The following is a 27,206-nucleotide window of genomic DNA, read 5'->3' on the forward strand; positions in this document are numbered from 1 at the left end:
ATTTAAAAAAAAAAAACAAAACAAAACCCAAAAACAAAAAACCAACCTCGAAGGGGGGAGGGTTTTGAGGGGGAGGGGGGGTCGCGGGGGTCGGGAGGGAGGTGGGGGGTCGCGAGGAGGGGGGGTCGGGAGGGGGGGGGCGAGCGCGGAAGCAGGAGGAAGAAGAAAATACAAAACTAGAAACCTCTCGAGATTTTTAAAAAAAAGCAACTTAAAAACCTGTACAAAATGCGCTACGTATAAATTAAAGGGGGGGCCGGGGCGGGGGGGGGGGCCGCGGGGTGGAGGGGGGAGGGGCTGCAGGGGGGGGGGTCTCGGCTTCTCCTCGGCAGCTCGAGCCCCCCCCCCCCTCCTCCACCCCACCCCAAAAGGGCCGATGGGACCCCAAATCTCAGCCCCTCCTCCTCCCCTCCCCCCCCCCATCCAAACCAGCAGCGGGCTCAGCACGGGGGGGGGGGTTGGGGGGGTGGTCCCCCCCTCAGGGGGGGGGTTGCGGTGGGGGGCGGGGGGGGGGGTCTCCCTCTTTGGTTCCTTCCTTGGGGGGGCCGCTGCCCCCCTGACCAAAGGGGCCGTGCCCGGAGCGGGGGGGGGCCGGGCTGTAGCAGCAACGGGGGGAGGTGGGTGATGGCTGGAAACCTTGGGGGGGGGCGTCACCCCTGGGGGAGAGGGGGGGGGGGGCGAAGGGTTGAAGCCCCCCCCCCCCCCGACACCCCCAAAGCGGGGCTGGGCGCCCACCGAGCTGTGGGGTGAGGTAGATGTGTGGCGGGAGAAGGGGGGGGGGTCTTGGGGACCCCTCTGGGGACCCCCCTGCGCTGGGGCGGGGGGGGGGGGGTTGGAAGAACCGGGAGGCCCCTGGGTAGAGCTGGAGGGGGGGGGGGCAGGGGGGGGGCACGGCCGGCCCCGGAGCTGGAAGCAAATTTGGGGTGGGGGGGGGGCTTAGGGGGCTGCCCCCCCCACCCCACTGCGGGGAGGGACGGACGGACGGACGGACAGACCCCCGGTGTGGGGGGTGCGAAGCCTGCGGGGGGGGGGGGGGAGCCTGGGCTGCTCAGCGACCCCCCGGGACCCCCCCCCCCGCCCAATCTTTGGTTGCAAGAGCCGCCCCCGCGGGACCCCCTGATTGTCGCTGGGCGGGGGGGAGGGGGGGGCAGCAGGGGGGGGCTGGAGGGGGGGGCCGGGGTCCCCCCCGGGGGGGGCGCGGGGGCTCTAAAGTGCCTGGTTGACCCTCGGGGCGCCCGTCGAAGCTTGGGGGGGGGGGGGGGGGGGTTTGGGGGGGGTTATTGCACTTGACCGACCCCCCCGGGGCAGGGATGGCTGGGGGGGGGGGGTGGGGGGGGGGGAGAGGGCAGCACCCCCGGCCCTGCGGGGGGGCTGGTGCCCGGAGATTGGGGGTGGGGGGGAGTCCTCCATGGCCCCCCCCACCCCGCACCCCGAGCCGGGGGCACCGGGCAGCAGAAGGCACGGGGGGCACCGGGGCCGGCGGGGGCCGCGGGCCCTGGAAGCACGAAGGGGGGGGGCGGCCGGGACCCCCGGCCCCCCCCGGGGCGGCGCGCAGCGGCTTTTGCCTTTTTTTTTTTTTTTTTTTTTTTGCCTTTTTTTGCCTTTTTTTTTTTTTTTTTGCCTTTTTTTCTGCGGTTTTTTTCCTTTTTTAGTTTTTTAGAAAACGCGGGAGGAAGAAAAGCCCTCCGAGGGGGGGGAGGTGGGGGAGGAACGGGGCGGGATGGGGGGGCAGCGGGACCCCCCCCCCCCCAACCCAGCGCCGGGACCCCCCCACCACCCCAGGCCGGGCTCAGGGACCCCCGCCCGGGGCTCGGTGGCCGCGGTTGGGGGGTGGGGGGGCACCGGGCGGGGGTCTCGGCGCGGCCCCTCCCGGTGGGTTCGGGGTCCCTCGGGCCGGGCGGGGGTCCCGGCGCAGCCCCTCCCGGGGGATGTGGGAGGGTCCCTCGGGCCGGGCCCCCCCCGCCGCTACTTGGGGTAGGGGTAGGGGAAGGCGCCGGGCTCGGACGGCGACTCGATGGGGCCGTGGGTCGGGGCGGCTCCGCCGTCCTGCGGGGAGGGGTTAATGGACCCCCAAACCCTGCACCCCTAAATCCTGCTCCCCCCCCCACCCCCAGACCCCCTACCCAGACCCCCGCCCCCGCACTCACCTCCAGCGGGAGCGCCGCTGGCACCGGCGGGTACGGCGGGATGAAGGCTCCGGGGACGGCGGCGGCAGCGGGGGACGTACTGGGGACAGCACCGGGGGAGGGTCAGGGGGGGCCGGGAAAGGGTCAGGGGGGTTTTGAGGGGGGGGTCTCGGGGGGGGCCTTACCGTGCCGGCGCTGCCCAGTGAGAGGTGGCCGAGCTGCTGGGCCAGGGGGGCCACCACGGAGGGCTGGAGGGGGACGGCGTGGTCCACGGCGGGGGCCAGCACCGCGCCCTGCACGGAACGGTCAGCGGGGGGACACGGGGGGGACACGGGGGGGACACTGGGACTGGGGCCATGGGGACACAGAGGGGACTGGGGGGGCCATGGGGAGATTGGGGACATGGGGGGGACATGGGGACAGGGGACATGGGGACATGGGGGGACATGGGGGGGACAGGGGCCTTGGGGACACAGGGGAGACCGGGGGGCCATGGGGAGATTGGGGACATGGAGGGACATGGGGACACAGACGGACATGGGGGGGCACAGGGACCGCGGCCATAGGGACACAGGGGAGACCAAAGGGGGGCATGTGTAGATTGGGGACATGGGGGGGACATGGGGACAGGGACCATGGGGGACACAGGGGAGACTGGGGGGCCATGGGGGGACTGGGGACATGGGGGGACATCGGGACAGGGGCCATGGGGACATGGGGTGGACATGGGGAGGACATGGGGAGGACATGGGGAGGACACAGGGACAGGGGCCTTGGGGACACAGGGGGCACAGGGACTGCAGCCATGGGGACACGGGGGGGACACAGGGACAGGGGCCTTGGGGACATGGGGAGGACACAGGGGCCTTGGGGACACAGGGGGAAACCGGGGGGACCATGGGGAGATTGGGGACATGGCAGGGACACGGTGACAGGGCCTTGGGGACACAGAGGGGACCAAGGGGGACCATGGGGACGCAGATGGACACGGGGGGACACAGGGACCGCGGCCATGGGGACACACGGGAGACCAAAGGGGGGCACGGGTAGACTGGGGACATGAGGGAGACATGGGGATAGGGGCTATGGGGACATGGGGGGGACCATGGGCGGCAGTGGGGAGATGGAGGGACACAGGGGGCACAGGGACTGCAGCCATGGGGACAGGGGGGGGACATGGGGACAGAGGCCTTGGGGACATGGGGAGGACACCGGGACTGGGGCCATGGGGACATGGGGGGGGACACAGGGACAGGGACCATGGGGACACAGCGGAGACCAAAGGGGGCCATGGGTAGATTGGGGATGTGGCAGGGGCACGAGGACAGGGGCCTTGGGGACACAGGAGAGCCATGGGGGGCAATGGAGAGGGATACAGGGACAGGGGCTGTGGGGACACACAGGGGACACAAAGGGATTGGGGTTGTGGGGCCACACAGTGGATGCAGGGATTGGGGGCATGGTGGACATGAGACACACAGGGAGAGGGACGTACGACAGGGTGGACACAAAGGGGGACATAAGGGAACAAAAGGGGACAAAAGGGGACAAAAGGGGACAAAAGGGGATGGGGTGATGGCGCATAGGGACTGGGGTCACAGGAGAACATGGGGTGGAGGACACCAGGACACACTGGGGACACAAGAGAGGAACAGAGTGTGGGGGGGACACCGGGGACACAAGGGGGGTTGGGGCTCTGGGGACATCCTGGGGACACAGGGAGGGGGACACAGGCACTGGGGCCGTGGTGACACATGTGGGACGTGGAGGGGGAACAACGGCGCCATTGGGACACGCAGGGGACGCGAGGGCAGGGGACACTGGGACCAGGGCTGTAGGGACACAGAGAGGACACAGGGACATGGGGACTGGGGCCATGGGGACACAGAGGGGACACAGGGAGGAGGGACATGGGGACTGAGGTCATGGGGACACAGAGGGGACACAGGGAGCAGGGACATGGGGACTGAGCTCATGGGGACACAGGGAGCAGGGACATGGGGACCGGGGCCATGGGGACAAACGGAGGAGACAAATGAGGAGGACATGTAGGAACTCGAGCTGTGGGGACACAGAGAGGCACGGGACATGGGGGACATTGGGGACATGGGGGACACTGGGGACATGGGGGACATGGGGGACATGGGGGACATGGGGGACATTGGGATACTGGGGGACACTGGAGGACACTGGAGAACACTGGGGGACATTGGGGACACTGGGGGACACTCGGGACACTGGGGACATGGACACTGGGGACATGGACACTGGGGACATGGGGGTCATGGGGGCTTTGCACCCACGGGGAGGGGACACGGGACAGGGCCCAGGGACCCCCAGAGCGAGGCTGTGCCACCAATGGGCGGGGCTTGCCCAAGGTGGGTGTGGCAAAGTGGGAGGGGCTTGGCCGCAGGGGGTGGGGCTCCAGCATCCCCTCCCCCCACCGGGGCGGGGCAGATCCAAGCGGGGCTCCCTCCACCCCTCCACCCCTCCGGGCGTGGCACCGGGCGTGGCACCGGGCGTGGCACCGGGCGTGGCTCACCGTGGGCTGCACGAGGTAGGACTGGTGCATCCAGGTGGGGCCGTGGACCTGCGGGCGGTGGCACCAGGTGGGAGCACCTGGGGGGCTCCCCCGAGCACCCCACCCCTCTCCCAGGTGGGGACCCCCCCCCCCCCCCCCCTCCCAGGACCCCCCCGAACCCCCTGTACCTGGTAGGACGACACCGGGGAGGGCAGGTAGGGGGCCAGGGCGGCGGGGGGCAGCATCCGGCCGGGGGCCAGCCCGTAGGGCGCCGGGTAGAACCTGCGGGGTGGGGGGTCAGGGCTGGGGGGGCCGTGGCCAGCAGCCCCCGCCCCGCCGGGGCCGGGGGGGCCCTGGGGCACCCACCCGTTCTGCAGCGCCGTCGCGGGGGTCGTAGGCCAAGGTCACGGTGCCCTGGGGAAAGGGGGGGGGAAGGGTCAGCGCTGCCCCCCAGCACCACCAAAGCCCCCCAAAAGTCGCCCCCCCACCCCCCACCCCCTCACCGTGTCGCCGTCCCGGGCCCAGGCTCGGCCGTTGGACACGAACTTGCCCTGGCTCTGCCGCTTCTTCTGCCCCCCGTCCGCGAACTTGCAGAGCAGGGGGTCTGGGGGGGCTGGGGAGGAATGGGGGGCTGTCAGTGCCGCCAGCCGGCCCCCAGCACCCCCGAAATGCCCCCCTGCCCCCCGGGGCTCCCCCAGCCCACCTGGCACCCCCGGGGGGGTTTTGATGAATTTCCCGTTGAAGTGGGTGATGACGGCCTCGCACTTCTCCGTGGATTCCATCCTGGGGGGAGCGGGGCTGGGCCGGGGGCCACAGGTGGGCCCCCCCCCCGGCTCTGTGTGCCCCCTCCCTCTAGCCTGGTGCAGCCCCCCCCTGTTCTCTGCAGCCCCCCCAAGTCCCTGCCCTCCCAGCCCTCCCCAGCCCCCGGTATCCCCCCCAGCCCCATGGGCCCCCCCAGCCCTGTGCAGCCCCCCCAGCCCTCCCCATCCTCCAGGCCCCCACAGCCCCTGCAGCCCCCCCCAGCTCTGGCAGCCCCCCCAAGTCTCTACCCCCCCCTGAACCCCCCAACCTCTGCAGCCCCCCCAGCTCTGTGAAGCCCCCCCAGTCCTCCCCATCCTCCTGAACCCCCCCAGCCCTGTGTACCCCCCCAGCCCCTGCAGCCCCCCACAGCCCTCCCCATCTTCCTGAACCCCCCCAGCGCCTGCAGCCCCCCCAGCTCCATGCAGACCCCCAAGTCTCAACCCCCCCTGAACCCCCCCAGCCCATGCAGCCCCCCCAGTCCTCCCCATCCTCCTGAACCCCCCCAGCCCCTGCAGCCCCCCACACCTCTCCCCATCCTCCTGAACCCCCCAGCCCCTGCAGCCCCCCCAGCCCTGTGTACCCCCCAGCCCCTGCAGCCCCCCACACCTCTCCCCATCCTCCTGAACCCCCCCATCCCCTGCAGCCCCCCCAGTCCTCCCCATCCTCTTGAACCCCCCCCAGCCCCACTCACTGCTCCTTTCACCCCCCTCCCCCCCCCAGCCAAGCCCTGCCAGGCCCCCCCGTACCGTGCGAAGCCCACCCCCCGGCTGGCCCCGTGGGGGTCCCGCAGGATGCGGGTGGAGACCACCTGCCCGAAGGGCTTCAGCAGCGCCTCCAGCTCCTGCTCGTCCACGCCCAGCGGCAGGTTCGAGATGTACAGGTTGGTGGGATCCTGCTCCTGTTGCTGTTTGGGGGGGCGGGGGGGGAGGTCAGGGGGCTGCCTGGGCCCGTGCGGGGGTCCCGGGGGGCTCCTGGGGGTCAGGGGGTTCCATACCTTGGCCATCTGCGCCTGCACCCCGCTGGCCTTCAGCGCTGTCACGGCCTTTTGGGCGGCCGTGGGGCTGTCAAAATCCACGAAACCATAGCCTGGGGAGGGGGGCAGCGGTCAGAGAGAGACCCCCCCCAGAGTCCCCCCCCCTGCCCCCAGACCCCCCCTGCAGCCCCGCTGCCCCCCAACCTTTGCACTTGTTGGTTGTCTTGTCCAGGATGGCTTTGGTGGAGACGATCTTCCCATAGCTGGGGTGGGAGAAAAGGGGAAATCACAGCTCAGTGGGACCCCCAACCCTCCCTGGGGGGCTCTGGGGGGGGGGCGGACAGCGGGACCCCAGCCCCACTCACGGCTGGCAGAGCTTGACCAGGTCCTGGTCCGTGGTGCCGGGGTGCAGCCCCCGGATGTAGAGGTTGGTCTTGCTCAGCTGGTCCGGGGCCCCCCCGGCGGGGCTGGGGCTGGGGGGGCCCAGGGGCTGCGCCGGGGGCACATAGGGCTGCTGGGGGGGGGGGGGGGGGGGGGGAAAGGAGGTCAGTACCCACCACAGCCCCCCAAAATCCTGCCCCCCCCTCCCAGGGAGACAGCATCAATGCGGGGAGGGGCACAGGGATAGACCCTGCCTATCCTGGGGGTCCCCCCAGGCTGCGGGAAACACCCCCGGGGACCCCCCCCCGCCATTCCCGGGGACCCCCGAGCCAGAGGCAGCGGCAGCTGGAAACCTCCGGGCTGATGTCAACGTGAAAACATGAATCACCCGCGGCCACCCCCGCACCCCGGCCCCCCAGGCCCCGTCACCACCCCCCCGGGACCCCTGGATCCCATCATTGCCCCCCACGACCCCATTATCTCACCCCTGGACCCCATATTTCCCCCCGGGGTCCCCATCCTCCCCCCGTCCTCCTTCCCCGGGGGTCCCCATCCCTCTTCCTGCGGGGTCCCCACCCTCCTCCCTCCCCCGGGACCCCCGGACCCCGCCACTCTCCCCCGAGGGTCCCCATCCTCCTCCCCACCGGGGTCCCCATCTTTCCCCACCCCGGGACCCCTGGACCCCGTCATCCCCTCCCCCCCGTCCAGGGTCCCCGTCATCCCCTTGTCCCGATGTCCCCATCCCCCCCACAGGGGTGTCCCTGCCCCCCACCCCAAGTGCCACCCCATGTCCCCACGTCCCCCCCCCAGCTCCCCGTACCCCCCCAAATCCCACCCCTGCTGCAGCTCGGGGTGTCCCCCCGGGGGGACACGGGGATAGGGGTGACCCCCACCCCCCCATCCCCCAGCACTGCTGACCAGGGGGAAACTGAGGCACGAACGGAGGTGGGGGGGGGGGGGGGGAGGAGCGCGGACACGCGGGACCGGAGAGGACCGGAGAGGGGCGATGACCGGAGCTCCGCGGGGCTGTCCCCGCTCCGTGTTCCCGAGTGGGGGCCGGGGGGGGAGGGGGCCGTTCGCGGGGGGTGTCCCCCCCCTTCTGAGAACCCCATTCCCCGCCCTCCCCCTCCCCCCCAGGCCTGTCCCGCCGGGACGGCCCCGGACCCGCCCCCCCTCCCCCCCACCTCCGCCGGGCCGGACCCCCCCGGCCGCCGCCCCCCGGCCCGGTACCTTCTTGCCGCCCTTGTTGTAGGCGAAGGCGGGGAGCCCCGAGCGCGGCGGCACCGAGAGCAGCATTTTCCCGAGCGCGAGGGGCCGGGACCGGGCGTGACGTCACACCGGGAGCCAGCCTGGAATCCGGGCGGGCCCCGCGCCGCCGGGTCCTAGCGCCGACCCGCGCCCGGTGCCGCCCGTCCTCCCCCGGTGTCACCCACGGGGCCACCCGTCACCCCACCCCCCCCCCTCCCCATCCTCCCGGTGCTGCCCGTGTTCCCCCGGTGATCCCCGTCACCCTCCCGGTGTCACCCGTCGCATCCTTCTCCCGGTGCTCCCCGTCCTCGCCTGGTATTGCCCTGGCAGCCCCTCCGCCTCACCCGGTAGCCCCCGGTCCTGCCCCGTTCTCCCCGGTAACCCCACGGTGTTGTTCTGTCACACCCCGGGGTCACCCGTCACACCCCCCCCCCTCGGTGCTGCCCCTTCCCCCGGTGTCACCCCCCCCCCCCAGTGACCCCCACCCACCCCACGACAGCGGCGAACCCCCTGGGGGTCTCCCCGCCACCCTGGATATTGCCCCCTCCCCACAAATGAGGCGTCCCCCGGTGAGACCCTCCCCCCGACGGGCCGGGACACCGGGGGAACACCGGGGCGACACAGCGGGGACACCGGGGGGACACCCCGCACCCACCTTCTGCCGCATCGGCGTCAACCGGGGGGTCGCTCTCACGAACCCCCGGCGGGGCTACACCCACCTAGCCCACCTCCCGTCCGCGCCGGGGGGATGTCACGGACCCCACCCCCCCAACCTCGGTACCGCGCGGCCCCTTTAAGCGAAGCCCCGCCCACCGCCGCCATTACCGCCTCGGCCCCGCCTCCCCGCCCGCACCATGGGCGCGGCCATTTTGGAGGCGCTGATCACGTGGTCCGACACCACACCTCGCCCGCCGCCATATTGGCGCCTTTCCTCCGTCACGTGACTACGACGAGCCCCGCCCCTCGCTGAGGCAGGGCTGGGGGCCGCCATCTTGGAGTCGGGAAAGGGGGAATTTGGGGGGCACCTGAGGGGTCTGTGGGACGAGATGGAGGTTTCTAGCGGGGTCTGGGGGTCCACAGGGCAGGACTGAGGGGTGCTGGGGGTTCTGTGGAATAGGATGGAAGGATTCTGAGAGCACCTGGGGGGTTTCTGGGGCATCCTGGGGGGTCGTCTGAGCGTCCATAGGGCCGGACTGGGGGACCTGGGGGGGTCCTTGGGGGCAGGATGTGGCATCTGGGGGGTGTATAGGGCAGGATTGGGGGTTCTGGGGGAAGAACCTCGGTGAGGCAGAAGGGGGCACCTGGGGGTTCCTGAGGGGGTCTATGGTCAGGACTGGGGGGGTCCTAGGTCACTGAAGGGGGTCTGAGCACCGAGGGGTCCTGGGGGGCTCCTGTGGGGCAGGATGGGTTACCTGGAGGCACGTGGAGGGTCTGTAGGGCAGGATTGGGGGGGTTCAGAGGGCACCTGGGGGGTCTATGGGGTAGGATAAGGGGTCTACAAGACAAGAGGAGGGGGTCTTGGGGGCACCTGGGAGGTCTGTAGGTCTTGGTGGTCCCCAAAGCGTCCGTGAGGTGACACAGAAACCCAGGAATATTCTGGCAGGGGCAGAACGGGGGGGTCCCAGCCCAGCTGTGCCCACCCTGGCAGGATGGCCGGGACAGCACAGGGCGGGGGGGATGGTAACAGGGTCTGGGGGAGCCCCTCTGTCCCCCCCCCCTTCTCCACCCTTTGTCCCACTGGGTGTCCCCCTGAATGTCCCCTCCCCGTGTACCCCCCCCCCCAATGACTGTCCACATGTCCCACCACGTGTCCTCCGTGTCCCCCCAGTGTCACCCCCGGGGTGTCCCCTTCCCCCTTTCATCTCCCCTCCCCAGTGTCCCCCCCGCTCCCCGCATGTCCCCCACACATTCCCCCCCCCATATTCCCCCTAGAATCCCCCCCGCCCTGTGCTGTCCCCCCCCCTCCCCCTCGGTGTCCCCCCGCGTGTCCCGGCGCTGTCCCAGCCCTTTGTGGCCGCGGATTGTTCTGGCTTTGCCGGGCTCAGCAGCGCCGGGGCCCCCCCCGTGCTGAGCCAGGGCCCCCCCCGTGCTGAGCCAGGGCCCCCCCGTGCTGAGCCAGGGCTTCGCCCGCTGACTCACCCCACGTGCGGGGCCGCTGCTGACCCGGCAGAGCCACGGCCCGGGGGGGCACCGGGGCTGCCCCCACCCCCGACCCCTCCCGCTGCCCCCCCCCCCCCCCCCCCGGGGACCTGCACGGCGGGGACAGCCCCGGCCCCGAGCTCGTCCCGGGTGTGTGACCCCCCCACCCCCCCAGGACAGCCCTGTCCCCCAGCTTGTCCCAGGTGTGTGACCCCCCCAGGACAGCCCTGTCCCCATTCGTGTCCCAGGTGTGTGACCCCCCCCAGGACAGCCCTGTCCCCCAGTTTGTCCCAGGTGTGTGACCCCCCTCAGGACAGCCCTGTCCCCCAGCTTGTCCCAGGTGTGTGCCCCCCCCAGAACAGCCCTGTCCCCATTCGTGTCCCAGGTGTGTGACCCCCCCCAGGACAGCCCTGTCCCCCAGTTTGTCCCAGGTGTGTGCCCCCCCCAGGACAGCCCTGTCCCCCAGTTTGTCCCAGGTGTGTGACCTCCCCCCAGAACAGCCCTGTCCCCATTCGTGTCCCAGGTGTGTGACCCCCCTCAGGACAGCCCTGTCCCCCAGTTTGTCCCAGGTGTGTGACCCCCCTCAGGACAGCCCTGTCCCCCAGCTTGTCCCAGGTGTGTGACCCCCCCCCCAGGACAGCCCTGTCCCCCAGTTTGTCCCAGGTGTGTGCCCCCCCCGGGACAGCCCTGTCCCCATTCGTGTCCCAGGTGTGTGACCCCCCCCCAGGACAGCCCTGTCCCCATTCGTGTCCCAGGTGTGTGACCCCCCCCAGGACAGCCCTGTCCCCCAGTTTGTCCCAGGTGTGTGACCCCCCCAGAACAGCCCTGTCCCCATTCGTGTCCCAGGTGTGTGACCCCCCCCAGGACAGCCCTGTCCCCATTCGTGTCCCAGGTGTGTGACCCCCCCCCAGGACAGCCCTGTCCCCATTCGTGTCCCAGGTGTGTGACCCCCCCCAAGACAGCCCTGTCCCCCTGTTTGTCCCAGGTGTGTGCCCCCCCCGGGACAGCCCTGTCCCCCAGCTTGTCCCAGGTGTGTGACCCCCCCAGGACAGCCCTGTCCCCCAGTTTGTCCCAGGTGTGTGACCCCCCCCCAGGACAGCCCTGTCCCCCAGTTTGTCCCAGGTGTGTGACCCCCCCAGGACAGCCCTGTCCCCATTCGTGTCCTAGGTGTGTGACCCCCCTCAGGACAGCCCTGTCCCCCAGTTTGTCCCAGGTGTGTGACCCCCCTCAGGACAGCCCTGTCCCCCAGCTTGTCCCAGGTGTGTGACCCATCCTGGTCCCCCTGCCAGGGACAGCCCTGTCCCCACCCTCGATCCACGTGTGTCACCCCTCCCGCTGCCCCCCCCCAGGGACCCTGTCCCCACTCTTGTCCCAGGTGTGTGACACTCCTGCCCCCCGACAGGGAACAGCCCCGTTTCCCGTGCTTGTCCCAGGCGTGTCACCCTGTCCCCACTTTTGTCTCAGGGGTGTGACCCCCTCAGCCCCCCCTCAGGACCCTGTCCCTGTGCTTATCCCGGGTGTTTGACCCCCCCCAGGGACAGCCCTGTCCCCGCTCTCATCCCAGATGTGTGACCCCCCCTCATTCCCCCAACCTTTCATCCCGGCCTTTCATCTCTGGTCGTCCTGGCAACACCCCAAAGGGTCCCGGGGGTTGCCATGGCACCCAGGGATGCTCCAAGCCCAAGGCAAGGATCCCCGAAGCCCCCTCCCAAAGTCCCACCCCACCCTCAGCACCTCAGGGGTGCTCTGTGCCAGGGGGGGTGGCAGTGCTGGGGGGTGACAGGGACAGGGGTGGCAGTGCCAGGGGGTGGGAGGTGCCCCCACCCCGGCTGTCCTCCGCGTTCCCCTCTCCCACAGCTGCGCCATGGCCATCAGGGAGGTAAGACCCTGCGAGCGGCCCCGACCCCCCCCAGCCACCCCAAAGCTACCGCCCCGGGGTCCCTCCCTGCCGGAGGGGGTGGGTGAGCAGCCCCTAACTCATGGGGACTCCCCAAGGCTGTCACCTCAGTGCCCAGCCCATAGCCCTGGCACGGGGGTCTCTGTGTGCCCCTCACTGTGGCCCCCAGCCCTGTTGTGGCTCCTGCCCCCACCTTCGTCCCTGTGACCCCCCCATGGCCCCATTGCCAGGACATCCTGTCACCACAGTGCCCAGGGACTGACTGAGGGGTCCCATTCCCGAGGTACCCCCTCCCCATGGTACCTGGGGCATCCTGTTACCATGGCACCCCATTGCTGAGGTACCCCATTGCCCCAGCACCCCCCACTGTGGTACCCAGGTGCTGAGGGGTCCCATCCCCCGGGTACCCCATCTCTGAGCTACCCCATCCCCATGGGTACCCAAAAACTGGGGCATCCTGTTGCCAGGGCACCCCCACCACCAGGATACCCCATCACCAAGGGACCCCCACCACCACCGTGGTACCCAGGTGCTGAGGGGTCTCCTCACCACGGTACCCCATCACCGTGGTACCCAATCGCTGGGGCATCCTGTTGCTATGGCACCCCATCCCTGAGACACCCCATCCGCGTCACCCCCTGTCTGTGCCACCCGCTCCTGGCTGTGCCCGCGGGGTGACCTCCGGCCCCGCTGTCCCCGCAGGAGCTGCGCAGCGGCCGCTTCTGGCGGGGGGTGCTGGCGGAGGTGGCGGCGACCCTCATCTTCGTGGGGGTGGTCCTGGGGGCTTCCGCAGCCCCGGGGCCACTGGCTCCGGCTCTGGCCGGGGGGTTGGCAGCTGGGGGGCTCGTCTGTACCCTCGGGGGGCCCCAGGCCAACCCCGCGCTGACGCTGGCGCTGCTGTGCACCCGCAAGACGAGCGCCCTGCGCGGGGCCGCGGGGGTCCTGGCCCAGTGCGCAGGGGCCACGCTGGCCTCTGCTGCTGCCCGCGCAGCACTGCCGGACGACACCGGCCTCGTCACCAGGGTGAGTGCCCTCATCCCTGTCCCCGTCCCTGTCCCCGTCCCGTGGCACTGGACAAGTGTCCCTCCCGCAGGTGAGCGCGGTGGGGACGGCGGGGACGGCGCTGGCCTGGGAGACCTTTGCCACCTTCCAGCTGGCGCTGGCCGCCTTCGCCGCAGCTGAGCACGCGGCCCCGCAGGCTGGGCTGGCCCTGGGCAGCGCCGTGGCAGCCGGCGCCCTGGCTGCAGTAAGGAATCCCTCACGTCCCACCCGCCCAGGGGGTCCCCACCCCACCAGCCCCTGACCCCCCTGTCTCCGATAGGGACCATTCTCGGGGGGCAGCATGAACCCCGCGCGCTCACTGGGGCCGGCCATCGTCACCGGTGTCTGGGATGACCACTGGGTGAGTTGGGGGCACCCCCGGGCCCCCCCAGAGTCCCCGAGTAAGGGTGGGTCCCCCAGCTGCAGCGTGTGACCGCTGTGGTGCCATCCCCACCCCAGGACGGCGGTTCCTGGTCTTCCCTTCCCTTGGGTGGGTCCCTCTGGGACAGGTCAACATCAGCTGCATGCCCAGCCTGGGCCCTCCTGGTGTCCCCATCGCAGGACAGGTGTGTCCCCACATTCCCACCCTTGGGACAGGCCCCGCCTCGTCCCCGTCCTTGGGATCGACCCACCTCTGTCCCCCTACCCCAAACATGTGACACCCCCTCCCCACGGCTCCTCATCCCTGGGGCAGGTTCCTCTGCTCAGTCCTCATCACTGGGGTGGGGGTCCCCTGTCCCCCCCACCCCTGGCCAGCCCCCACCTCTGCATCCCCCCCATCCCTGGCACACCCCAACACTCTGTGCCCCCCCAGGTGTACTGGCTGGGGCCGGTGTTGGGCGCCGTGCTGGCCGGGCTCTCCTACGAGTTCGTCCTGGCTCCCGGAGCCTCCCGGGAGAAGCTGGGTGCCTGCCTCGCCTGCCGGGACGTGGCTCTGGTGGAGACCCCCAGCCTGTCCCCCTCCTCAGTGGCCCACAACCCCTCGGCCTCCCCAGCTGAGCAGCGGGAACAGGGCACTGCCTGAGCCCCCCCGGACCCCCGACTCCACCCCAGACCCCGATCCTCCACACCCTGACACCGGCTCCTCGCCTCCGCCAGAACCTTCCGTGGGGCACCCCACAGATGGGGGGGGTCCGTGTCCCTTCCCCTTTTACTGTCCTCTCCCCCCGTGGGTGGATTAAAGGTGTGTTGGGGTCGCAGGTGGGTGCGGAGTGACGCTGTGAGGGGCCGGGGGGAGTCTCGACCACCGTCCTGCACCCTCGGAGTGCGGCGGCACCGCGGCCCCGGGGCTGCGGGCGGGGGGGTGCCCCCTCCCCGCGGCCCCCCGGCGAGGGCGGGGGCCGGGACCCCCCCGTCAGCTCGTCCCGTGCCGGGGAGCTGAGCGCAGCAAAGCCCTTTGTGGTGGCCTCTGCAGCCCCGGCAGATTCCGGCGGGCGCCAATGGCCGGGCCGAGCCCTAATCCCCCCGGCCGGGGACTCAGCGCCCGCTAAGCCGGGCTGAATAAACCCTCCCGCAGACAACAGCACCGGGGTGGGGTGGAGGGGGGGGACACACCCCCGCGGCCCCCAGCGGGGCCCACCCAGGACCCCTCCCGCGGGGTGGGGGCGGCTCCCATCGGGGTTGCCCCAAAGTGTCCCCAAAACATTTGGGGGGTGGGAGGTTGTGTCAGCGCTGGCCCCGAGCAGGGGGGTGTCCCCCAAACCCCACTGAGGGCACCTATGGGTCACAGCCCCCCCCTCCCCTTCCCCAGGCAACCCCAGGGATGGGGGCGGCACAGCTCTGGGGGGGGGATCCCCACTATTCGGGGGGGTGTGGGGCTGCCCGGGGGGGCTCGGGGTGGGGGTTCCTCACCGCGTGTCACCTGTCCCGTGCCCCGGGCAGCGAAGCGGTTAACGGGAGGTGGCGGAGGTGGGATCCCACCCCCGGGGCCGGCCCGGGGGGGCCTTATAAAGGTGGGCGCGGGCGGCCCCCGGGGAGGGGAGCGGGGCCGTGGAGGGCAGCGGGGCCAGGCCATGCGGGAGCTGCGCTCGTCCGCCTTCTGGAGGGCCGTCCTGGCCGAGTTCCTGGGCAGCCTCCTCTATGCCCTGCTGGGGCTGGGGGCCTCCCTGCGCTGGGCCCCGGGCCCCCCCAGCGTCGTGGGGGCCGCCCTGGCCTTCGGGCTGGCCCAGACCACCCTGGTGCAGGCGCTGGGCCATGTCAGCGGGGGCCACGTCAACCCGGCCATCACGCTGGCCTTCCTGCTGGCCTCGCAGCTCTCCCTGCCCCGTGCCCTGGGCTACCTGCTGGCCCAGGTGCTGGGCATGCTGGCTGGCGCCGGGGTGCTCTACGGGGTGACCCCGGCCCCCGTCCGCGGTACCCTCGGCCTCAGCGCGGTGAGCGGGGACACGAGGGGGATCGGGGGGCTGGGGGTGTCTGCAGGGCCGGGGGACCATAGGGTGTGGCGTTGGGATGGGGGTGTAATAGGGATTGGGGGGATTGGGGGGCTCCGGGAGGTGTTTGGGGGTCTGAGGTACTCTGGGACTGTAATGGGGAGTTGTGGGGATTGGAGGGATTGGGGGTTGTCCAGGGGTTGTTTTGGGTTCTGGGGTACCATGGGGTTGTAATGGGGGTTCTGGGGTTCAGAGGTGTTTGAGGGGTCTGATGGTGGAGTGGGAGGACCAGAAGGTGTTTTGGGGTTTGGGGTGATGCGGGACAGTAACGGGGGTTGGGCATCGGGGAGGAGTTGGTGGTACAGTGGGGTTTTGGGGTGTGGAAGGATAACGAGGGGGGAATTTGGGGTGCTGGGGGGAATGGGGGAGCATCTCTGCAGGGTGCTGAGCCCCTTCCCCGCGCAGCTGCACCCCGGCGTGGGCCCGGGCCAGGGCACGGTGGTGGAGCTGCTCCTGACCGCCCAGTTCGTGCTCTGCGTCTTCGCCAGCTTCGACGACCGTCACGACGGGCGCCCGGGCATGGCCGCCGTGCCCGTCGGCTTCTCCCTCGCCCTCGGCCACCTCTTCGGGGTAAGGGCGGCCGCGGGGACCCCCGTGCTTGGACCCCGGGGGCTGGGAGGGGGCTGGGGAGCAGCTGTCCAGCCCCCCACCGCCCTGTCCCCCGCAGATCCACTACACGGGCGCCAGCATGAACCCCGCTCGCTCCTTTGCCCCCGCCGTCATCACCCGCAACTTCGCCAACCACTGGGTAAGTGGGGGGGGACGGGGACCCCCAAACCCACCCCGGGCCCCCCCAGTCCCTCCCCGCTTGTCCCTGTCCTGCCCCAGCCGCTGTGTCCCCGCTGAGGGCGGGCGGCTGCCGGTGTCACCACGGTGACAGCAGCACCCCAGGGTGCTGGGGACTCGCAGCCCTGATTCCCCGATATTCCGGGCGGGGACAAGCGGCCGCCCCCCGCTCACCGGGAGTCGGGTGTCCGCGGCCGGGCCGGTGCCCGGGCGTCAGCGGGGAGGGTGCCGTGTCCCGGGGGGCCGCGGATCCCCCGGTGCCGGTGCCCACGCCGCCCCCCCGCAGGTGTACTGGGCGGGCCCGCTGCTGGGCGCGGCGCTGGGCGCGGTGCTGTACGAGTTCGCGCTGTGCCCGCGGCCGCGCAGCCTGGCCGAGCGCCTGGCCGCCCTCAAGGGAGAGCCGCCCGCCCCCACCGCCGTCACCGCCGCCGTCGCCGCCGCCGAGCCGCCGCCCGAGCCGCCGGCAGAGCCGCTGGAGCTGAAGACGCAGGGGCTGTAACGGGGCCCGTCCCGGGGCGCGGCCCCGCGCCCGCCGCTGCTTTGCTGTGACGGGGCCGCCGCGGTGCGTGTGGTGCGTGTGTGTGCGGCGCGGCGCGGCGGGCGGGCGGCGGCTGGGCCCCGCTGCCGGGAACCGGCCACCGGGCTGCCCGGAGCCGCCCGTACCGGGCCGGGGCCGCCCCGCCCCGCCGCGGCGGGACTTCTGTGTTCGGTGAATTAAACCTGCTCTTTTATTTTGGTAACCGCTCGCGGCCGTGCCCGGCGCCGGGAACCGGGAGGGACCGAGGTGGGGGGGGGGGGACACCGGAGCCCCCCCGGTGGCCGCGCGCGGATGGCGGGAGGTGCCGCCCGTTCCCGCTCCCGGCGTAGGCCCCGCCCAGCCAGGGCCGTTCTTAAAAGGGCAACGCCACCACCGCGTCCCGTCCCCGCAATGAGACCCTCCCGTCTCCCACCCCGCAGCGCCGCGGGGCGGGGGGGCGAGGGCAGCGGGGTTCGGGGCGCACCGAGGCACCGAGCCGCCCGTTGGTGCCCGTGGCGGACGGCGGGGGACGTGTGTGGAGGGGGGGCACAAGAAGGGCCACCGGGAGCGTCAGTGGGCGTTGCCGCTTGAAGGGTGCGGGCGGGGCGGGGCCTCGGCCCGCGGGAACTGGGGCGGTTGTGTAACGCCGCCCCCGCGCCGGGAGCGGGAGCGCGGCCGTGAGGGCTCCGGTGAGCGGGACGGGGGACCGGGACCGGGACCGGGACCGGGGGCGGGGAATGCCCCGGGACCGGCGGGGACCGGGGACTGGGGGTGATCCGGGGTCGGGGGGGCACCGAAACAGGGGGGTGATTCGGGATCGGGAGGGATCGGAAAGGGGGGGGTGATATGGGATCGGGGGAACCGGGACTGTGGGGCAAGGATACTCCGGGGTCTGGAGGGTGTCCCAGGGAGTGCTCTGGGATCAGGGGGGTCCGGGAGCGGGGAGTGCCCCGGGACCGGGGGGGTGGGACTGGGGCTGGGGTCCGGGATCGGGGGGCGGTTCTGAGATCGGAGGGGTGCCGGGAATACTCCGGGATCGAGAAGGCAGCGGAGCCGACCGGGATCGGGGTGTACTCCGGCATCGGAGGGAACCGAAACGGGGGGTGGGGGGGGGTGATACGGAATCGGAGGAACCGGGGCTGAGGGGTGCGCCGGTATCGGGGTGGACCGGGACCGGGACCGGGAGGTGCGCTGGGATCGAGGGGGTACCGGGGCCTGGGGGTTGCTGCGGGATCGAAGGGGTTCGGTATCGACGGTGACCGGGCCTGGGAGGTTCGTCGGTGTTGGGGAGACTGGGACCGGCGGCTGCCCCGGGATCAGTGGGACCGGGACCGGCAGGTGGGCCCGTATCGGGGGAGCTTGGAACGGGTGGGAGAACCCCAGCCCGGGGGTACCGTGCAGCCGTGCTGACGGTGGCCCGCAGGTCCCCGGTGCTGGTCCCGAGCGCAGCCCCGCGCTGCATGGACTGGTACATGATGAACTGCGAGCTCCTGGCCACCTGCAGCGCCCTGGGCTACCTGGAGGGCGACGTGTACCACCGGGAGCCCGACTGCCTGGGTAGGTGGGCACCGCGGGGAGGGGGCAGAGGGGGCCGAGGACGGCGGGGACTGACGGCACCGTGTCCCCCAGAGAGCGTCAAGGACCTGATCCGGTACCTGCGCCATGAGGATGAGACCCGGGACGTGCGGCAGCAGCTGGGGGCAGCCCAGATCCTGCAGAACGACCTCCTGCCCATCCTGGTGCAGTACCCGCAGGACAAGGTGCTCTTCGACGCCGTCATCAGGTACCAGGGGACAAGTCCGGGGTCAGGAGTGGCCCTATGGGGGCTCCTCACAGGGCAGGGGTCCCTCACACCCCTCCACCCCTCGCAGGCTGATGGTGAACCTGACGCAGCCAGCCCTGCTCTGCTTCGGGAAGGTGCCATCAGATGCCGCCTCCCGGCACTACTTTCTGCAGGTGCTGTCCTACCTGCAGGCCTACAAGGAGGTGAGTCTGCCCGGGGAGGGGTCGTGGGCAGGGGGCTTTGCCCGCACCCCCCTTGCTCACATGGGCTCTCTGCAGGCGTTCGCCAGTGAGAAGGTGTTTGTGGTGCTCAGTGAGAAGCTCTACAACCTCCTGCAGCTGGTGAGTCCCTGTCCCCGGGGGGCTGTGGGGTCTGTCCCTGCTGGGGGTCCCTCAGGGGTTGGGGGTCTGTCATCCTAGGGGGCTGTGGGGTCTGTCCCTGCTGGGAGTTCCTCAGGGGGCTGTGGGGGTCTGTCACTGCCAGGGGTCCCCATGGAGGCTGCAGGATTTGTCCCTGCTGGGGGTCCCTCAGGGGTTGGGGATCTGTCCCTATTGGGGGTTCTTCAGGGAACTGTGGGGTCTGTCCCTGCTGGGGGTCCCTCAGGGGTTGGGGGTCTGTCCCTATTGGGGGTTCTTCAGGGGACTGTGGGGTCTGTCCCTGCTGGGGGTCCCTCAGGGGTTGGGGATCTGTCCCTATTGGGGGTTCTTCAGGGGACTGTGGGGTCTGTCCCTGCTGGGGGTCCCTCAGGGGTTGGGGGTCTGTCCCTATTGGGGGTTCTTCAGGGGACTGTGGGGTCTGTCCCTGCTGGGGGTCCCTCAGGGGTTGGGGATCTGTCCCTATTGGGGGTTCTTCAGGGGATTGTGGGGTCTATCCCTGCTGGGGGTCCCTCAGGGGTTGGGGGTCTGTCCCTATTGGGGGTTCTTCAGGGGGCTATGGGGTCGGTCCTCCTGGGAGGCTATGGGTCTGTCCCTGCTGGGGGTCCCCAGGAGGCTGCAGGATCTGTCCCTGCTGAGGGTCCCTCAAGGGGCTGTGGGGTCAATCCCTGCTGGGGGTCCATGGGGGGCTGTGGGGTCGGTCATCCTGGGGAGCTGTGGGTCCATTTCTGCTGGGTGTCCCCAGGAGGCTGCAGGGTCTGTCCCTGTCAGGGGTCCCCATGGGGGCTGCAGGGTCTGTCCCTGCTGGGTGTCCCCAGGAGGCTGCGGGATCCTTCCCTGCCGGGGACCCCCGGGGGGGGTGTGGGGGGCCCTGACAGCTCTGTCCCCCCAGGACTGGGAGCAGCGGCAGGAGGAGGACACGCTGCTGATCGAGAGGATCCTGCTGCTGGTGCGCAACGTGCTGCACGTGCCCCCAGACCCCACAGAGGAGCAGGTACCGGGTTGGGGCCCTTCCCTGGCTCCCTGGCAGGTTTGGGGCCGCGGTGGCTCCATGGGGACCCCCGACACCCTCCTACCACCCGCAGCAGGGCGTGGACGGTGACGCCAGCGTGCACGACCGGGTGCTGTGGGCGCTGCACATCAGCGGCATGGATGACCTGCTCAAATTCCTGGCCAGCGCCCAGGTGGAGCAGCAATGGGCCCTGCACGTCCTGGAGATCATCTCCCTCATGTTCCGTGACCAGGTGAGCCGGGGTAGGGGCGGCAGGGCAGGGACCCCCCCAAGAGCCCCCACAATGCTGACAGAGCTGCTGGCAGAGCCCAGAGGAGCTGGCGGCGCTGGGACAGGGGACAGCGGGTGCTGAGCACGGGGAGGACACGCGGGAGCTGGAGACCCTGCGGCAGCGGGAGCTGGCGGAGAAGAGAGCCCGGGCACTGCAGCGCCCGTCCAGGTGAGGAAGGGGCGACTGTGTGACAGGGCCGGGACCCTCGTGGTGGGGACAGCAGCACTCAGCCCCTGTTCCCTGCCCAGGCATTCCCGCTTCGGTGGCTCCTACGTCCTGCAGGGCCTCAAGTCCATCGGGGACCGGGATGTGGTGTTCCACAAAGGGCTGCACAACGTGAGTGTGGGGCCGGGGAGGTGGTGGGGGGCACAAGGCTGGGGATGTGGCAGGGGACAGGAATGCATGGGGAACGTGGGGCTGGGGATGTGGCACGACATGGAGGGACAGGGATGTGGTGGGAGGTGCAGGAATGTGGCAAGGGGCACGGGGCTGGGGATGTGGTGAGGGGCACGGGGCTGGGGACAGGGTAAAGAGCAGGGGAACAGGAATGTGAGTGGGACGCAGGGTGGGAGATGGGGTGTGGAGCACAGAACCAGGGATGTGGTGGGGTTGCAGGAACAGGGACACGGTGTGGGGCACAGGGATGTGGTGAGGGGCACCGGAACGGGAACGTGATGGGTGGCACGGAGCCAGGGAGGTGGCAGGGGGCACCAGCACAATACCACGGGGACAAATCTGGCCACTCCATCCCCTGCAGCTGAAGAGCTACACCCACGACCTGGGCAAGGAGCCCCGGCGGGTGCCCCGGCACCGCCAGGCCGCCCCCGAGTCCGAGCCCTCCCGCCGCTCCACCCGTAACGTCCGGCTCTTCCTGCGCCACTTCTGCCAGGACTTCCTGGAGGGCTGCTACAACCGCCTGATGCTGCTGGTCAAGGTGAGGGGCTGGAGGAGCTGGAGCCCCCTCCCCGGGCTGCAGGACCCCTGCTGAGCCCCCCCCGGTCGCCCCCAGGACCAGCTGGTGCGGGAGAAGGCTCAGCAGCACGACGAGACCTATTACCTGTGGGCCACCGCCTTCTTCATGGCCTTCAACCGGTGCCGCGGCTTCCGGCCCGAGCTGGTGTCCGAGACCGTGGGGGTTCGAGCCTTCCACTTCATCGAGCAGAACCTCACCACCTACTACGAGATGGCACTGATGGACAAGAAGGAGGCAACAACCTGGGCCCGCAGGTCAGTGCCTGGGACCCCCCCCCCCGGGCACCTGGGACACCCCTCGGTGTCTGGGACCCCCCCAATACCTGGCACTCCCCATGGTGCCTGGGATTTTCTGGGCACCTGGGACTCTTTGGGTACCTGGGAGACCCCAGGGCACCTGGGGCACTCCTCAGTGTCTGGGACCCCCCCAATACCTGGCACTCCCCATGGTGCCTGGGGCCTTCTGGGCACCTGGGACCCCCACAGTACCTGGGTACCCCCAGTGCCTGGGACCCCTTTGGCACCTGGGACCCCCAAGTACCTGGGATTCTCCTTGGTGTCTGGGACCCCGTGGGCATATGGCACTCTTGGGATGCCTGGGATCCCCTGGTGTCTGGGACCCCCTGGGCACTTGGGACACCCCACAGTGCCTGGGACACCCACCCCCCCCTGCCCAGGTCACCTGTGACCTCCCTGGTGCCTGGAGCACCCTGGGAACCCAGGAACCCCGGGCACCTGGGACTTTGTGTTGTCTGGGACCCCCTTGGGTATTTGGGACTCTAGGAGTGCCTGGGACCCCCCACACTGCCTGTGACCTCCCATTGCCTGGATTCCCCCGGACATCTGGAAACCACCCTGGTGCCTGAGACCCCCCCTTTGGGCACCTGTGACCCCCTCCCTGCCATCCCCAGGATGCACTTGGCCCTGAAGGCGTACCAGGAGCTGCTGCGGACGGTGCAGGAGATGGACCGCTCGCCGGAGCAGGCGGTGCGGGACAGCAGCCAGGTCATCAAGAGTGAGTCCCTCTGTCCCTCCACCCATCCCTGGGGGGTGATCCCTGACCCACCCCTTCCCACTGCCCCCCCTCCTCCCCAGGCAACATCTTCTACCTGATGGAATACCGGGAGCTCTTCCTCGCGCTCTTCCGCAAGTTCGACGAGACCAAGCAGCCGCGCAGCTTCCTGCGGGACCTGGTGGAGACGGCCCACCTCTTCCTCCGCATGCTGGAGCGCTTCTGCCGCGGCCGTGCCAACCTCGTGGTGCAGGTGGGATGTGGCTGCTTCACCTTGGGGGTCCCCTGAGCTCGGGCAGCCCCTCCTGAGCCCATCGTTGCCCCCCCAGAGCAAACGTGTGCGGAGGAAGAAGAAGCCTCGCGCGCCCGCGGCGCCCGCCCCGCCCAGCGCCGCCGAGCTGGAGCAGCTGTGGGAAGGATTGGCTCCGCAGCTCCAGGCCTGTCTGGAGGTACCAGGGAAGGGTCCGGCCCCATGGGGCGCTCTGGGGGTGTTGGCGGGGCATGGGGTGACCCTGTCCTGCCCAAGGGCGAGGTGCCCCTCCCCGAGGACGTGGTGCCCTTCGATGCCGCCTCGGAGACGCCGGTGGAGGAGCAGCGCGCGGAGGCTCTGCTGCGGATCCAGGAGTGCCTGCGGGATTCCCGCGTGCCCCAGGCCCTGCGGCTGCTCCGCTCTGCCAGGTACCGGCACCGTGATGCCCATCCCGTGCCCGGGGTGTGGGAATGCGGTGCCAGCCTGTCCCCGCTGTCCCCAGGGATGTCTGGCCCGAAGGGGACGTGTTTGGAGCCGCGGACGTGGGGCCGCCCGAGGAGACGCGGCTGCTGCGGGAGATCCTCATCGCTCCCCTGCCCAGTGAGTCCCCAGCTGTGACACTGGGAAGGGGGAAAACTTTGGGGCGCTGCGGCCCCTCAGCACATCCCACTGCAGGGCACGCACCCGAGGAGCCCGAGGAAGAGGAAGAGGAGGATGAGGAAGAGGAGGAGCAGACCGTGCAGGTGTCAGAGAAGGAATTCAACTTCCTCGACTACCTGAAGCGGTGAGAAGGGTTTGGGGGGGTCTGAGGGAGTCCTGCTGTGGAGCGGCCGCGCTGACGGGGCTGCCGGGCGGGCAGGTTCGCCTGTGCCCCCGTGGTGCGGGCGCTGGTGCTGCTGCTCAGGGGGTACGCGCAGAACAGCCCCCGCACCAACCACTGCGCCGCGCGCCTGCTGCACCGCCTGGCCCGCGACCTGCGCATGGAGCCACTGCTCTTCCAGCTCTCCCTCTTCGCCCTCTTCCACCGCCTGCTCAGCGACCCTGCGGCCGCCGCGCACCAGGTCAGACACGGCCCTGAGCCCCCCCGGGAGGGCTCTGTCCCTGCAGCCCCCAGCCCCGCTCTCCATCTCTGGTGTCCCCCAGCCCCGCTCTGTCCCTGCTGCCCCCAGCCCCGCTCTCCATCTCTGCTGTCCCCCAGCCCCGCTCTGTCCCTGCAGCCCCCAGCCCCGCTCTGTCCCTGCAGCCCCCAGCCCCGCTCTGTCCCTCCAGCCCCACTCTGTCCCTGCAGCCCCCAGCCCCACTCTGTCCCTGCAGCCCCCAGCCCCGCTCTCCATCTCTGCTGTCCCCCAATCCTGCTCAGTCTCTGCTGTCCCCCAGCCCCGCTCTGTCCCTGCAGCCCCCAGCCCCGCTCTGTCCCTCCAGCCCCACTCTGTCCCTGCTGCCCCCAGCCCCACTCTGTCCTTGCAGCCCCCAGCCCCGCTCTGTCCCTGCAGCCCCCAGCCCCGCTCTGTCCCTGCTGCCCCCAGCCCCGCTCTCCATCTCTGCTGTCCCCCAGCCCCGCTCTGTCCCTGCAGCCCCCAGCCCCACTCTCCATCTCTGCTGTCCCCCAATCCTTCTCTGTCCCTGTGGCCCCAGCCCCGCTCTGTCCCTCCAGCCCCACTCTGTCCCTGCAGCCCCCAGTCCTAGTCTGTCCCTGCAGCCCCCAGCCCCGTTCTCCATCTCTGCTGTCCCCCAGTCCTGCTCAGTCTCTGGTGTCCCCCAGCCCTGCTCTCTGTGCCCACATCTCCCAGCCCCCCTGTCCATCTCTGGTGTCCCCCAGTCCCTCTCCAGCCCGGTGTCCCCAGCTTCACTCTGTCCCCACATTACCCAGCCCCACTCTCTGTCCCCGGTGTCTCCCAGCCCCACTCTCTGTCCCTGGTGTCCTCCAGCCCCTCTCTCCCTCCCTCTGTCCCCAGGAGCTGGTGGCCTTGGCCAAATTCATCCTGGGCAAGTTCTTTGCGCTGGCGGCCACCAACAAAAAGGCCTTTGTGGAGCTGCTCTTCTGGAAGAGCCCGGCCATCGTCTGTGAGATGACCAAGGGCTACAGCTCCCTGCAGGAGGGAGAAGGGTGAGTGGGGCTGGGGAGGGGGCTGCCACCCCCTGTCCCCTCCTCTCACCTCCCCTCTTCCCCTCCCCAGGACCACCCGGAGCCGGGTCTCCCCCTGGACCCCCCAGGAGGAGCAGGAGCTGCAGGAGCTGTACTGGAAGTACAAGGAGGTGGAAGGTACTGGGGGTCCCTGGGGTGCAGGGGAGTGGCAGTGGGACCCCCGGGGGGGGTGGCAGGGGCTCTGTCCCTACATCCCCCGTGTCCCACAGGTGGGGACATCATTGCTGCCATCCTGGCCCATCTCCCAACGCCCGGGCGGACACGGAGGCAGGTGGTGAAGCAGCTGGTGCGGATGGGGCTGGCCAGCAGTGCCAAGGACTTCCAGCAGGAGAGGTGGGGCAGGGACCCCCGGGGACAGGGCAGGAACCACTGGGAACAGGACAGGGACTCACGGCTGTTTCCCACCCCGCAGGAAGGGCACCCGCATCGTGCTGTGGACGCAGGAGCAGGAGGAGGAGCTGACGCGGCTTTTCGAGGAGTTCCAGGGCTCAGACGGTGAGCTGGACAGGGGGAGAAGCCCCCTAAAAACCCCCTGTAGCCCCCCAGCCTGACCCCCCTTCCCACAGATGTCCTGGGGAACATCATGAAGCACCTGACGGCGCGGCGCTCGCGGGCTCGGGTGGTGGAGAAGCTGCTGGGGCTGGGGCTGGTGGCAGAGCGCAAGGAGCTGTTCAAGAAACGCCGGAGGAAGGGCCACGGCCCCGGCCCCGGGCAGGTACGGGGGGACTGGGGGGGTCCCGGGCTGTGCCCTGGGGGTGCTGTCCCATCCTGGGGGCACCCAAACACACGGCCTGTCCCCATCCCGAGCACCCAAACACCGCCGGTTCCCTCAGGCTGCCGCGAGTGTCCCGGCCGTGGCAGCCCAGGACAGCTCAGGAGAGGACGAGGACAGCGAGGAGGAGGAAGAGGAGGATGAGGATGAAGCAGAGAAAGGCCCCATGGAGGAGCACTGGGTGCCCGAGGAAGGGGCTGGGCAGGACCTGGCGCAGCACCTGCATCAGCAAGGTGGGTGAGGGGCTCCGAGCCCCCCTGAGTTGGGCTTGGCTGCGGGGCCGGACCTTGTGTCACCTTCTGCTGTCCCCAGGCCTGGCCGGGCCCCTGCGGTGGCTGGAGACCTGTCTGCGGAGGGCGGCGGGGGACCGCGAGGAGGACGGTGAGCGAGGCGGGGGTCGGGCGGGGGGGCTGCGGGGTCGGGGTCCCGCTGACGGCGCTGCCGGCCCAGGCGTGTCCCACCCGGTGCCGCTGGTGCCGCTGACGGAGGAGAACGAGGACGCCATGGAGGACCGGCGCTTCCGGACCCTGCTGCGGCAGCTGGGGCTGCGGCCGCCTGCCAGCGAGCAGGTGAGGTCCCTGTCCCCATCCCTGTCCCCATCCCTGTCCCCATCCCTGTCCCCATCCCCTCACTCCCGGCACAGCCCTGCACTGTCCCCCCCGTCCCTGCCCAGGAATCCTTCTGGCGCATCCCGGCCGCCCTCACCCCGCAGCAGCTCCGGCGTGCGGCCGCCTCCATCGCCCGCCATGGCCGTGACCCCTCAGGATCCCCCCAGGACCCGCCGGAGCCACCCGGGTGCCCCCAAGACCCGGCTCCAGGTGAGGGGTGGGGCTGGGGGTGCGGGACCCCCAGATGTGGGGCCGGCTCTGAGCCCCCTCCTTGTGCCCTTCAGCAGAGCCGCTGCCGGCAGGGCTGGGATCGGACTCGGAGAGGTGAGACCGGGGTTCCCTTCCCCTCTGCCCGGTTTGGGGGGTCCCCTCTCCCTGCCTGGGGTGGGGATCCGGCCCCCTGCGTTCTCCCCGTGTGGGGCTGAGCTGTGCCAACCCCTGCAGCGAGGAGCCCGTCCCGGTCCCCATCCCTGTCCCCAGCCCGGTGCAGCCGCGCACCAAGAGGCGCCGGGAGCTCGCCAGCGAGGATGAGGATGAGGATGGGGGGAGCTCAGGTGGGTTCAGCCCCTCTGGGGGTCACCAGGAGCTGGGCACGGGGCACTGCTGGGTCGGGGTTGTCCTGTCCCCGGCCACTTTGCCACATCCCTGGGGGGCTCAGCCCTCTCTGCTCTCCCTCCACCCACAGGCACCGAGCTGGCCCCTGCAGCCCCCTGCTCCGAGGAGGATGAGGAGGATGAGGATCCACAGCCCCGAGGGCGGCGGAAGCGCATCCGCTGCCTGGAGGAGGAGGAGGAGGAGGAGGAGGAGGAAGAGGAGGAGGAGGGTTGAGGGGCTCCCCCTGCCCTGCCTGTGCCCAGGCCCTGTGCTGTTTCCTGGGCTTTTTGCAGATTTTATTGGATTCCTGCAGGTTTTCTGCAGTTTTTCTGGGGTTTCTGCAGATTTTCTTCTGCAGGTTTTGATGCTGTTTTTAAAGGCTGCACAAGCAATCAGTTGTTCCACCCTCCCCCCTTCCCCTGGTGTCCTCATCTTCCTGTTTTACCCCAAATTCCCTCTTTTTCCTCAGCTGCTGGTTTTGTTTATTTTTTTTCCTAAAACTTTTAAAATCTGAACAGGGCCCAAATAAATAAAGATGACTTTTGGCCTTCTG

At 70.3% G+C, this 27,206-nt stretch overlaps 4 protein-coding genes across 8 annotated transcripts; 3 read left to right on the top strand and 1 right to left on the bottom strand.

Annotated features, from left to right (window-relative positions):
* Positions 1–1,774: 1,774 nt before the first annotated feature.
* On the bottom strand, positions 1,775–8,146 carry RBMS2 (RNA binding motif single stranded interacting protein 2). The gene is given in 15 exon segments (XM_068997588.1): positions 1,775–2,046; positions 2,148–2,219; positions 2,221–2,226; positions 2,312–2,419; positions 4,669–4,716; positions 4,836–4,929; positions 5,014–5,036; positions 5,038–5,061; positions 5,151–5,260; positions 5,351–5,430; positions 6,195–6,352; positions 6,443–6,534; positions 6,626–6,684; positions 6,787–6,935; positions 8,033–8,146. Coding segments are annotated over 15 exon segments (1,170 nt in total). The 5' UTR covers positions 8,099–8,146; the 3' UTR covers positions 1,775–1,965.
* A 3,865-nt stretch (positions 8,147–12,011) lies between these two features.
* Positions 12,012–14,284, top strand: LOC138100067 (aquaporin-2-like). Its single transcript, XM_068997758.1, has 5 exons — positions 12,012–12,068; positions 12,789–13,109; positions 13,180–13,332; positions 13,408–13,488; positions 13,942–14,284. Exons 1-5 carry the CDS (start codon positions 12,054–12,056, stop codon positions 14,149–14,151), a joined length of 780 nt encoding a protein of 259 aa, XP_068853859.1. The 5' UTR covers positions 12,012–12,053; the 3' UTR covers positions 14,152–14,284.
* Positions 14,285–15,139: 855 nt separating this feature from the next.
* Positions 15,140–16,841, top strand: LOC138100008 (lens fiber major intrinsic protein). The gene is made up of 4 exons (XM_068997674.1): positions 15,140–15,499; positions 15,962–16,126; positions 16,224–16,304; positions 16,629–16,841. The coding sequence occupies exons 1-4, from the start codon at positions 15,140–15,142 to the stop codon at positions 16,839–16,841; spliced, it is 819 nt and encodes a 272-aa protein (XP_068853775.1).
* A 669-nt stretch (positions 16,842–17,510) lies between these two features.
* TIMELESS (timeless circadian regulator) lies at positions 17,511–27,200 on the top strand. Of its 5 annotated transcripts, none has more exons than XM_068997671.1 (30): positions 17,511–17,548; positions 18,283–18,416; positions 18,489–18,642; positions 18,731–18,845; positions 18,921–18,983; positions 19,909–20,010; positions 20,102–20,260; positions 20,334–20,467; positions 20,548–20,635; positions 21,057–21,233; positions 21,309–21,526; positions 22,183–22,286; positions 22,367–22,536; positions 22,613–22,732; positions 22,810–22,961; positions 23,036–23,133; positions 23,209–23,317; positions 23,393–23,594; positions 24,489–24,640; positions 24,711–24,796; positions 24,889–25,012; positions 25,092–25,174; positions 25,246–25,394; positions 25,513–25,684; positions 25,764–25,832; positions 25,902–26,020; positions 26,125–26,269; positions 26,344–26,383; positions 26,504–26,613; positions 26,745–27,200. In XM_068997671.1, the coding sequence occupies exons 2-30, from the start codon at positions 18,320–18,322 to the stop codon at positions 26,885–26,887; spliced, it is 3,654 nt and encodes a 1,217-aa protein (XP_068853772.1). In that variant the 5' UTR covers positions 17,511–17,548; positions 18,283–18,319; the 3' UTR covers positions 26,888–27,200. The 5 variants fall into 5 exon arrangements, with proteins under 5 accessions (XP_068853772.1, XP_068853773.1, XP_068853768.1 ...); XM_068997672.1 differs by having other exon boundaries at positions 20,105–20,260; XM_068997667.1 differs by having other exon boundaries at positions 23,036–23,317.
* Positions 27,201–27,206: the final 6 nt, after the last annotated feature.

Source organism: Aphelocoma coerulescens, chromosome 29, assembly GCF_041296385.1.
Source record: "Aphelocoma coerulescens isolate FSJ_1873_10779 chromosome 29, UR_Acoe_1.0, whole genome shotgun sequence".
Taxonomy (NCBI): domain Eukaryota; kingdom Metazoa; phylum Chordata; class Aves; order Passeriformes; family Corvidae; genus Aphelocoma; species Aphelocoma coerulescens.

What these genes read in the sequence shown, in the direction of transcription:
- LOC138100008 (XM_068997674.1), top strand. Translation starts at nt 15,140, where the DNA reads ATGCGGGAGCTGCGCTCGTCCGCCTTCTGGAGGGCCGTCCTGGCCGAG. An exon ending in GTACCCTCGGCCTCAGCGCG is followed by an intron (nt 15,500 to 15,961) that starts GTGAGCGGGGAC and finishes TTCCCCGCGCAG; the next exon opens with CTGCACCCCGGCGTGGGCCC. An exon ending in CCCTCGGCCACCTCTTCGGG is followed by an intron (nt 16,127 to 16,223) that starts GTAAGGGCGGCC and finishes TGTCCCCCGCAG; the next exon opens with ATCCACTACACGGGCGCCAG.
- TIMELESS (XM_068997667.1), top strand. Translation starts at nt 18,320, where the DNA reads ATGGACTGGTACATGATGAACTGCGAGCTCCTGGCCACCTGCAGCGCC. An exon ending in GGGGGACCGCGAGGAGGACG is followed by an intron (nt 25,833 to 25,901) that starts GTGAGCGAGGCG and finishes CTGCCGGCCCAG; the next exon opens with GCGTGTCCCACCCGGTGCCG. An exon ending in CTGGGATCGGACTCGGAGAG is followed by an intron (nt 26,384 to 26,503) that starts GTGAGACCGGGG and finishes CAACCCCTGCAG; the next exon opens with CGAGGAGCCCGTCCCGGTCC.
- LOC138100067 (XM_068997758.1), top strand. An exon ending in ACACCGGCCTCGTCACCAGG is followed by an intron (nt 13,110 to 13,179) that starts GTGAGTGCCCTC and finishes TCCCTCCCGCAG; the next exon opens with GTGAGCGCGGTGGGGACGGC. An exon ending in CAGCCGGCGCCCTGGCTGCA is followed by an intron (nt 13,333 to 13,407) that starts GTAAGGAATCCC and finishes TGTCTCCGATAG; the next exon opens with GGACCATTCTCGGGGGGCAG.